This window comes from Hydra vulgaris, chromosome 15 (assembly GCF_038396675.1).
Source record: "Hydra vulgaris chromosome 15, alternate assembly HydraT2T_AEP".
Lineage (NCBI taxonomy): Eukaryota > Metazoa > Cnidaria > Hydrozoa > Anthoathecata > Hydridae > Hydra > Hydra vulgaris.
Window position 1 is genome coordinate 32841447 of NC_088934.1, and position 12414 is coordinate 32853860.

The following is a 12414-nucleotide window of genomic DNA, read 5'->3' on the forward strand; positions in this document are numbered from 1 at the left end:
ATGCACTTTTGAAAAAAGGTCCGTTGTCAATAAGAATTATCTTGGAGATGCCATGAACAGCAAATATACTTCTCAACCGTTCAATTGTATTTTCTGATTTTGCATTTTTCATGATTACAGCATTAATCCATTTTGAATAAACGTCACATGCAATCAAGAACATGTGTCCAAAGAATGGTGTATTGGACTCCATGATTTGAATGGATACTCCCAATAATGGATATGCCCACTTTCTAGATTTCTTTGATGCATTTCACAGTGCCAACATCTGCATACAGCTTCCTCTATTGCCTTGTTTATGCTGGGCCACAGCACATAACTCCTTGCCAAAGCTGTCATGCGTACTATATCTGAATGAGCACAATATAACTTTTCCCCCACAATAGAACTCCATCCTTAACTCATAATTTGTATTTCCTTGTTGCATATGGTTTGAATCCTAATTAGTTAGGAAACTGCACCCATTCAGAACAACATCTATTACTTGACTTATGATTGGATCTCACATAGAATGGAATTTTACATCTTTGGCTGAAACTTGCTTGTTAGATCATTAAAACTAAATTTTGCTACCAATGATTTCTTTTTTTTATTGGCAAACTCATACAATCGGCTTTTTCATGTGCAGTCCCATTTCAGTATTTTAAACAGTTGTTTTAACCTGAAAGAGTCAATGCCTAACACTGAATTCTTGCTGCGAACATGGCTGGAATAGGTCTTTCTTCAGCCAAAAAACCTAATAAAGATTTGTGATCAGTCACTAAAGTAAAAAATCTCTCATATAAATATTGATGCAGCTTTTTTTACAGTGTAAATAATGGACAACACTTCTTTCTCAATTTGCAAGTAATTTCACTCAGTGGCAGGTAACATTCTAGATATAAAAGTAATTGGTCTTTCTCTATTATCTGATGTATAATGACAACTCTGATTCCATAAGACAATGCATAACACAACAAAACTAGTTCTTTTTTCAGTAATAAATTTATTTTCTGTACTTTTTTGCTGTCTAAAGAACTAAAACCAATTAGCAGGAAAAAAGTTTTTACAGGCAATGAGAAGTAGGTACTTTATGTAACTAAGTACCATTAAAAGCAGCTTTTTCTTTAACCCCTACAACCCCCTGCAACCAGAATATTCTTTTCCGAAGAACTCTATGCAGTGGCTTCACAACTGTTGCTAAGTTTGGCAAATGTCTGTGATAATAGTTGAACATTGCCAAAAAAGAATTTTACCTAAATAGTGTCTTTAGGTTCAGAAGAATTCTTAATTGCATTTAACTTGTCTTCAAGCGGTATAATTCTATCCTTTGTAAACTTAAAACCCAGGTATTCTACCTTCAACAACATAAACATACATTTGCTGTCCTTTAACTTCACTCCTGCTTTTTCCAGATTTTGCAAAACCCTTTCAACATTTTCTAAATGTTCTTTATCTTTTTGCTCAGATACTAATACGGTCTTGGTCAAACAGGCGTGCAATCCCACGCTATTATATTATTCCCAAATTACTATATCTCATATCTCATCTCAAAAGTTACGCTCTAGAGCTCTAGAAAATTTTCAACAGCGTCATTAGCAAAGGTAGATTTAACATTCCATTTTTTATTCATAGAGCTGATCTTATTACCTCTCCCAAAGATAAGGCTGAACTATTTGCAAAGATTTGTTCTAATAATTCAACTTTTAATCTTTTGGCCATACACTTTCTACCATTTCAGTTAAACAGATTAACTAATTGTTAGACATTCGAATCACTCCAGCTTCCGTTGCTAAATTCATATAAATTAAATTCTTTTACAGCTTGTGGTTCGTACAACATTCCAGTCATCTTACAAAAGTGCTCTCCAGAACTCTCTTCAATTCTCCTTAAACTATTTAACAAGAGCTTGACTGAACCTTGTTTACTTGCTTGCTGAAAAATGGCATCTGTGGTTCCAATTTTTTAAAAACTCTGGAGAACATTCTGACCCTTTTAACTATTATCCAATAAGCCTTCTTTCTGTTATTAACAAGATCTTGAGTCTTTGATCAACAAATTTTAAACACCTCATCTTGAGTCAAATAACTTAATGTCTAACAACAACCAATACAATTTTCTATTTTCTTGCTCTATGGCTGACTTGCTAACTGCTTTGACTGAAAGATTTTATTGTGATTTGATGGAGGTGGTGAGGCTAGGGCTATTTCTCTCGACATATCTAAAGTTCTCGATATAGTTTGGCATGATGGTCTTCTCTATAAGCTTGCTTAATATGGTGTATTTTGGAAAGTTTTAGAGATAATAAAAATATTTTTTTCTAACTGTATTATTGAAGTCATCCTCAAAGCTCAACACTCTTCTTCATTTCCAGTTACTTCTAGGGTAGTTCAAGGTACTATCCTTGATCTTGTTTTATACCATATCTAAATTAATGATTTTCCTGACATCTAAAATGGCTATATTAGCTGACAACTTAACTCTATTCTCCTGTCTTGACAAAAAGTCTCCTCTTTTTTATTAGAACAGGCAGCCAACTTTGAATTTGATTTTACTTCTGTAACAGATAGGGGCTTGCAGTGTTTTGTGAACTTCAACTCCAACAAAACTCAGTTATTTACAGCAAACAACTATCACAATAGTGTCAACATTTCTATATTAATGAATGGCAACCATTTCACTGAGTTTTCTTTTTTACATTTTCTTATTATTTTCTTATTCATTTATCTTGGATTATTGTTCACTACTGACCTCTCATGGAAACCATATATACAGTCAATATTATATTAGCATCTGCTAAGATTGCTAATATAGTATCGACTCTTTACCATGCTTGTTATTTTCTTACTCATGATTTTATTCTCAACTTTTACAAAACTCTCATTTGTCTCTGTATAGAATACATTTTAAAATGTAGTCGGACCTGCTATACACCCCAAACTTAAACTTCTCTCCCATCATCATAAGGTTGTGCTTCTTTCTCTTTTCTACAAACTCAATCATGGTCCCTATTCAAAGTAGCTATCATTTCTAGTTCCATCAACCAAAACTCATTCTTGTTTGACTCAACATTCAACAATGTCTTATCCTTTTACTGTATTTGTCCCTGCATGCTCTAAAAACTTTTATTTATCTAGTTTTTCCCCCACACGTCATCCCTTTGGAACTCTCTCCCATCTTCATGTTTTCCTGACTCATACACCTTGTTAATTCTTCTGTCAACCGTTTCCTCGCTCTTTAACTCTATTATTTGTTTTCTAGTAATTACCAATTGCCTGCAGCCTTTTTGGGAGTGAATCAGAATTAAAAAATATATATGACCATACAAATAATGCTTTGTTTTGATGATCTGACCAGAACTGTTACCATAATTTGAAAAGTCAGACTTTAAAAGAAAAAATATAGACTTAACTAAAAAAAAACATCAAAAGAAACCTTAACAAAAGAGTAAATAAAATGTTAAAAGAAAAAAAGAAATAAAAAAAAAACACACAAAAAATAACTAAACTAAAATAAAACCCTTTAAAATCAAGTAATAAGTTCTAACAATTGTTTAATAATTACACACATTTAATAAAAAAAAATTTTTATCTAAAAATATTAAATTTTCATATTAATATACACTAGTAAATACTTAGGCATTAAAAAAAAAGGTATCTCTTTTTTTAAAACCATTTTCTACTTTGTATAAAAATACAAAGTAGAAAATGATATAATAAGTGATATAATAAAGAAAAAATATAAAATTATTGAAATCCTTTGTTAGTTAAATGAAGTAAACATTCTTTAAAACTCTTTGTGGTCTAAAATAATGTAATATAAGGAAAAAATAATAGAATTATTTCCTCCTTTGATAGAAAAAAAACACTTCTTTTTTCCTTTGTCAGAAACCTGTAGCTTTTGTAAAGTTAGAAAAACTTCCATTCGTATTTAGTTTTTACTTTTTTTAAAAGCATTTTAATGATATAAAATCATTAATGTTTTTACATTATTAAAATGTATTTTAATAATATAAAAACATTAATGTTTTTATATTATTAAAATGCTTTTAAAAAAAGTAAAAATTAAATACTAATTGCATTTCTTCTAACTTCTACAAAAGCTACAGGTTACTGACAAAAGATATAAAAAAACAAAAGATAAATTAATAAATTTGATCTTTACTTATTAGTAAAGATTTATTAATTATAATGGCTTTCGAAAACATTAGTAACTTTTTTTCGATAAAATCTTTTTGAGTGTATTAACTTTAATTACTCTTATATAAAGTTCAATAAAGAGAATACCGTTTTTAGTGATGTGCCATCGGCTAATGCCGATTGTGGCTTATAATAAGTTTAATGTGTTTATTTAAGGGTATTATAATAATATTAAGGATTTAAATTACATATTTAACATGTTCCTATTCATCAGAGGTGATTCAACCTACTAGCCTATGTTATTGGTAACCAGCAACCAATTAATCGGCTAAACCATTGGCCAATTAATCGGTTGATGGCATCGGTTGAAAAATAAGCATTGGCCAATGCATCGGTATTGACTATTAAGCCAAACTAAACAGGTGCATAGGCACACCTTATATATGCAAGTTGCATACCAAATACTAAGATATTACCTTTATATACTCTAATTGAACTCTAAAATTAGCCTTATTGGGCCTTTGCCGATGGCACATCACTAATCATTATCTAAATAAATTGTAGTCTGTAAGATCAAAATAAACTTTTCTTTTTTAAATACAATTATAACTTATTTAAAGGAATCCCAAATGAACAGTCAGTGGATTTCAAACAGTGGACAACAACAGATAGAACTGAACTATTAATAATAAAACTTCCATTAAATAAATTCATAGAGCTCCTGCGTGAAAAACTTGATAATATTACTTCTCATTCATTTATAGCAAAATCACAATCTAGCTTTCTAAAGCATCTCAAAGAAACAATTAGTATTGATGAGGCTATTGCACTGGCAGATTTTGCAGAGAATTACACTTTTGTAGTACAAGACAAGATACAGAGTTACAATTGGAGCAAGAGTCAATGTTCCCTTCATCCAGTTCTCATCTACTACAAAAAAGTGAAATTGGAAATATCTTCTTTTTGTGTAATTTCAGATGATTTGAATCATGATGTTGGATTTATCAATGAAGTTATGTATAAAACCATTAATTATATAAAAACTCATCTTTGTCCCACAATTATAAAAATTCATTATTTTTCTGATGGCTGTGCAGGGCAATATAAAAACTGCAAACATTTTTACAATTTATGTCACCACGCTCAAGATTTTTCTGTTTGTTGCATGTGGAATTTCTTTGCAACAAGCCATGGCAAATCTCCATGCGATCGAATAGGTGGCACTGTTAAAAGGCTTGTTGCAACAGCTAGCTTGCAGAGTCCAATCGAAGGTCATATACTGTCTTCTCAAGCAATGTTTGAATACTGTCAAAAGTCAATCAGTGGGATTACGTTTATGTACGTCACTGCTGAAGAAATAGAGCTAGTAAGAAACAAACTTACTGATAGACTTTTAATAACAACCACTATTCCTGGGACAAGAAATCAACTTATACCATCTTCTCATTCAATTATAAAAATGAAAAGGGTATCCGATGATGATAAATTGCTCTAATATTTGACTTCCTCAAAAAAAAAAAATATGAAATTATTAAAATTGACAATGTTATGATGTCACAATACCTACTTTGCAAATACAACGATTTTTACTGACTCGGTATGGTTTCTGAAGTTGATAAAGAGAGTGATGATTTTATGGTAAAGTTTATGCATCCACATTATCCAAGTCAGCCATACTACTGGTCAAAGTGGGATAATAATTACTGGGTGCCAAGAATGAATGTCATTTCTCTTGTTAAAACACCTTCAACATCTTCTGGGCATCAGTACCAAATCTCAAAAGAAGATGAATCTTTATTTGAACAAGTTTTATCTTTTCAGTGAAAGTTAATTAATATTTTACTTTCATTATTTAAATGACATAAACTTCAATTTTAGTAATACTTGGTTATTCCTTTTCATTTTGATTTTTGAGCTTTTTTCAATAAAGCAGGTTTTTAATATTTTTCAAAAAAGATTGCATTTTAGTTTCTTATTTTTAACACAACATTTGAGCATGTGACCTAAAATTTTAGAATGCAACCAACATTTTGAAATACCCAATTATTAGAATAATAAAAAAAGAAATTATTTTTTCAATGTGTTGTATAGTAAATTATATTTCCATGTATACTTTTGAAAATATTGATCATAAATATGCAAGTTATGCAAAGCAATATAATTTTTTATTTTTTTTCAGAGACCTAAACTTTTCCAAAACATCTTATTTCACAATGAGAGTAAGGCAACTCCAGAAATAAGTGAAATGCAAATTATGGTTACAAGAAAAAAAAAGGACTGTTGACATTTTCAAAATTCAAAAATTATTCTAAAATATTAGGAATTAAGTTAACTCCTCTTCATCTTGGTATTCAACATCTTCAAAAATGGTCAGGTACAAAATTTTATTCATATTTCTCTACTAGAACTTAAATTATTAAATTAACTTAAAGTTTTATTTAAATTTCAAAATGACATATATTTATTATGATTTAAGAAACCAAAACATCTTTTTTATAAAGATAGCCTAGGATCACCTACTTCATTTGAAAATCGAATCCATGAGACTTGGGCAACTCCGGGAATTAATGAAAGCACAACCCATGGTAACAGAACAAAAATTTGACTGGCCATTTTAAAATAAAAAAATAACTATCAAAAAATTTAAATTTCACTATTTTATCTACATTTTTGAATTCAGCACGCTCAAAAATGGTCAGGTACTAATTTTTAGCCACATTCTTTCACTAGATCTTAAATTATTCAATTAAAAGTACAACTACAAAATCCATAATGGCAGACTTTGTAAAAAAAGGAACATTTTAGTCTGAATTTCAAAACATCATAACTTTTGAACTGTTTGGATTTGGGAGCTCAAATTTAGCAACTTTCAATGTTTCATTAATAGGTACCACTGGTTAAAATTTAAAGAAAATCCAAGGGGTGACTGAAATGACTGTCCCACTTTTACATGGAATTACCCAGCAGTTTGTTTATCTTTGTCACCAAATGTTTTGTATGGGCATATAACATAAAATAAAACACTACTAGTTAACAAAAGATTCCTTGTTACTAAGACATAAACTATTGATGATGATGTATTCTATATTTAAAATTTCATTTCATTTAAAATGGTTGTAAACACAACAGTTAATAGTTCAGTTTTATATGTTTTTGTCCGCTGTTTGAAATCTAATTAAATTTTCATCATTGTCATAGTTTTTATATACTCTTTTAAGGTAATTTTAAATTTGTTAATAATTATATTAATAAATTTTAGGGTAGCTCATATTCCAAGACAACTGCATCTGTGAATTATGCCAACTTTTGATTCTTTGCTGTAGATAATTATTTCTAAGATTTCATGGTAAGGTGTGTAGTACACACACATACAAAAATTTAATTTACAACTGAAAATCTGGTTTATAAAATTTAAAACTGAAGATATTACTGAGAAATATTACCAAACAAAAATTTTTCACAAATTAATAAAAATTATATGATACCGTAATAGCCAAAAAATAAAAATAATAACAATAAATTAGATAGATAAATTTACATGAGTTGAATAAAGTTGATAAAACAAAAAAATTTATAATTTCTTATGATGTTGAAAGCAAAAAGTTTCAACATCTCCATCATATTTCTTATTTTATGGAAAATATTATGGTCAATAAGTTGGTATTACAAAGAGTTCTCCTCTAACACTAATTTTTCCAAATATGTTTATCTGGTTCCATAAACAAACATGAGTTAATTGCACATCTTCCATACCACTTTTTTATAAACATTTTGCAAATGCCATTATTGCTATTTTTAATTCAGAGTTTGAATCTAAGGAGCTTTTAAAATATCTTAATGAACAACTTAAAAATTTAAAACTTACTATAAAAAAGAACAATTCAAATCCCAATTTAAGATGTTCTTATTTGAAAAATCTTAAAATCTAAATATCAAATTTTTATTTATTTGGACTGTTGCAATAGTTTGGTTTGGTTTGCATTATTTTAAGGTGAGGTATTTAAAAGCTTTCTTATAATTTAGTGGTGGATCTAGTGGTATAGACAAAATCATCTTCTAATTAATTGCAACACAAACAATGTTGTTGAAATACAAAATGGGTCATTTAAGTATTCCTATTTAAAAAAATGTAACAACTCCTCTTTGAAAAACATATTAACTTTATTAATTGAAGATTTATTTATTAATAAGTGAGAAAGGTTAGTTTAAAGAAAGGTTAAGTTGATGGATTGATGTTTTTTGTCAATTTAATTTATAATTTTAATTTAATTTTTACATGGAACAAAAACGTAAATTTGGAACATAAATATGGAACGTAAACGTATATATGGAACGTAAATTTTAAATGTAATCTTAAATATTTGAAACTAATTCTGTCTGCATAGGTTTATCACATAAAAACCTATATGCTTTTGTGGGGAGGGGGTGCATTAACGAAGATATTACGCATACATATTCAAACACACACAAAACACAAAAAGTGTGCTATTTTAACTTTTATACAACCTTTTATATCATTGGTTGCATTTGGACGACTCTTATGGATTAAAAAAATTTTTGAATCCATAAGAGTAATCCATGATAAAATTTTGAATCTTAACTATAGACTTTTTTTTTTAATTTTTTTTATGAAGAAAAATAAAGATATTATTTTTACATGAAGCAAAATAAAGATATTATTTTTACACACACACACACACACACACACACACACACACACACACACACACACACACACACACACACACACACACACACACACATACACACAGACTCAAACACTTTTAAACACACTCTCAAACACACATACAAGCACACACTCACTCACATAGAAATGCACACACACATGCACACACACACACACACACACACACACACACACACACACACACACACACACACACACACACACACACACACTGAAGTTAGAAAACTCAGGTGTACACATTCCAATATATTTTGCACACATAAAGTTTTAAAATGGCTTATATCAAAATGGTTTTAGTATGGGAAAAAGAAAAAAAAACAATTTTTTTCTATAAAAATTGTATAAAAATTTATATCTCAGTAGCAGCTACCAAAATCCAATACTATAATGTTGGATTTTGGAAAAAATATTTAGCACCAATATTTTTAACAAAGTTTATAGGACATAGGTGCATAAATAGCACAAGCGTTTTCGTTTAACAAAGATTAAACATACCCAATGACTAAGAGTTCGACCATGCTGAATACCTCGAAGAATTCCTATCATAACTGATAGCCAATAGATAAAGTAAAGATACTAGTGTTACATAAAATGCTGCATTTATGTGCTGTGGATTTAGGATTTTTGTTGTGGTTGCTTTTCTACGATACTATTGTCATTACAAAAATCTTGTGTTATGTAAATGAAATATTTGCTGACAACGCAGATTTCACTTATTTATGTAAAAATAACGTTTTGCAAAGCAGACTCTTGTCTAACTCCTATTCCGACACTGTCCTTCAGGTCCGCAAAGATAAAAAATTATACTTATATATTTGCAAGATTAGTTCCTGCCCAACCAAAACCTTCAGCCAATGTATGTAGGTCACTCACTTAATCCATGTTTGAGTCAGTCGATGTTTAGCTGTGAACATCTCTATATATCCCAATAAACCTAACCTCTAAAAATATGAGTTCGCGGACGCGAAGAGCACTCAATGTCGGAATTTAACAAGAAAGCCTTTTAACAATTTTGACAAGAAAGGGGTCAAAAAGTGTTAAAGTATTAATGGTTTAAATTCATCCGAATTACTTATTATTAGGCATTTATTGTTACTGCTTTTATTAACTGATTAATATTTTTAGAAACATGTCCTTTGAAAATCTTTCGCTGCACTCAATTTAGTAGGAACTCAATTTTAAACCGTGCGAGTGTTGTGTACTATAGTAAAAGTATACTTTTACTATAGCTCGTAGGAACAAAATTGAAATTAAAGTTGACTTTGCATGGAGTGTTAAGAGCCTTGCAGGATTAAAAAATATTGAAAAACTAGGAGAATATTTTTTGAAGCAAATACTTATTATTAAACCAAAATTGTATGATTTTTCAATTTAACGCTGTGCGGTAAAGGGTATTTTGTTCTCTTACCCTTGATAATAAAATTACAAAAAACAAAGCAGAATAAGACTTATTTATAGTTTTTAATGTTTAAATAAGCTTTCTGAAATTATTTGCTTTACATTGAACTTCGTGCTCGAATAACTTTCCAAAAACGTTTGTTCTTTTTTCCTCCCATTAAATGAACTCTTTTGCAAGATTATTAATAAGGGTTGTATCAGCTCAATCTTTATTAATGCTAACATTATTGTATTATATAAGCTTTATATTTATAATCTTTATTAATACTAATGTTATATATTATGCTTAATTCTAACCATAATTAATTGAATACACATTTTCACACGTTTTAAAACAAAAATTTGCTTTGTTACTGCATTAATCTTGGTTTATGCTTTTATCGCTGTTGCGCTTTTTTTATTAATGTCTCATGGAACCTGCTTCATTGTAATAAAATCCTTAAGGTGGTTCACCACTAAAAAAAACTAAATTTTTATCAAAAGTTGGTTTTTGAGATTACTTTTGTTTTATAATAATTCAACATAGCTGTAAACGTTTCTGGAGTCTGTTTTGATACAACTTGAGTATTTTTTAAGATATTTCACTTTATTTAGACCTTATCAGACAACTTTCCATAGCAACGGCCCCTAGCAACAAACTTATGTTTATAATTGCCCTCTCTCATTGCCTTGATTTAAGTTTTTTTGTCAAATTTGGTAAGTTACGCATTAGTTTAGTAGGCCAGCATGGTTTGACAAAAGTTTAAAATATAACAGTGTATGGAAGTTGCTATTTTTGTATGATTCATCAGATACTATCTTCTTATAATTTATTGTTGTAATTGAAAATCTTTATATATTTTTTTATTATTTAGTACAACTTATCAGTTTTATATTATATATTTTAAAATATTAGAATATTATATATAATGGGAAGCAACAAAAAAAAAAAGTTTAAAAAGAAAAAGAGCATTTCATGGCAACCAGTGGACCAAAACACCAACCCTAAAAGAAGACGAAAGTGTTGAGCGTGTTTCAGTTAGTGCCAGCAAAGTTTCTTTAATAAAAGCTGATAATTTTAGTAATTCAGAAAATTATAACATTATAATAAACTTCTCTATTTTAAAAAAAGTTATTGATAGTATTGGGAGTTGCCCAGAATGTAAGAGTTGCATTATTTTTACAGATGACAACAATAGACGAAGTGGGTTTTCTCACATGTTGAATTTTAAATGTACCAAGTGTAACTTTCATTATTGCACATATACATCTAATGATGTTAAAAAATCTGTGCCTAAACAAGGTAGAAATTATTTTGATATCAACCTTAGAATGGTTATTGCTTTTCGTGAAATTGGGAAAGGACACCAAGCCTTAGTGGACTTTTCCCGAATCGCAAACACTTCATGTATGAATAACAATGCATTTAACAAAGTCAACAGCACTATTCAAAATGCATATAAGCTATCAGCAGAACAATCCACAAAGGCAGCAGCAATAAAAGTTAAACATAAAGTTAAAGATGAGCACATTGGTTCAGGAAAAAAACTGATCAGGGTTTCTTCAGATGGCTCATGGCAAAAACGCGGACATGTTTCGCTAAATGGTGTGGTGACCACTATTTCAGAAGGGAGATGTATTGACTTTGAAGTCTTTTGCAAGTATTGTAGGGGATGTAGAATGTGGAAAAGAAAGCAAAATAGTCCAGGTTATGCTGAATGGAAGGCTAATCATGTTTGCTCTTTAAATCACACTGCCTCGTCAGGGGCAATGGAAAGTGCTGGTGTGGTAAAGATATTTAATCGTTCAGTAGAAAAAAATGATTTAATTTATAAATATTATTTGGGAGATGGGGATTCCTCTGCATTTAATGATGTTCTTAACAGTAATCCATATGGAAAGTATCAAATCAAACCAGAAAAGTTAGAATGTGTTGGTCACATACAAAAGCGCATTGGTACAAGACTACGTAACCGAAGAAAAGATCGACATCATGGTAATCGGTTAACTGGAAAAGGAAAATTGACAGAATGCACAATTAATAGAATACAAAATTATTTTGGTATGGCTATTAGACAGGCTGCAGCTAATAATTCCTTAAGTGAAAATGAAAAGGTATACCAAATGAAAAAAAACATTCGCGCTGTTCTTTACCATTGTACTAATTTTCCTGATCAATTTCATCGCCACGTGTTATGTCCAGTGGGTCCT

At 29.7% G+C, this 12414-nt stretch overlaps 1 protein-coding gene across 1 annotated transcript in view; it reads right to left on the reverse strand.

Annotated features, from left to right (window-relative positions):
* Nucleotides 1-9789, reverse strand: part of LOC100199134 (mitochondrial inner membrane m-AAA protease component AFG3L2) — a 70656-nt gene extending 60867 nt beyond the window's left edge. Inside the window, exon 1 of the mRNA XM_065819360.1 lies at nt 9322-9789. Coding sequence (XP_065675432.1) covers nt 9322-9372 — 51 coding nt within the window. The 5' untranslated portion in view covers nt 9373-9789. The remainder of the gene's footprint in view (nt 1-9321) is intronic.
* Between the last annotated feature and the right edge of the window lie 2625 nt (nt 9790-12414).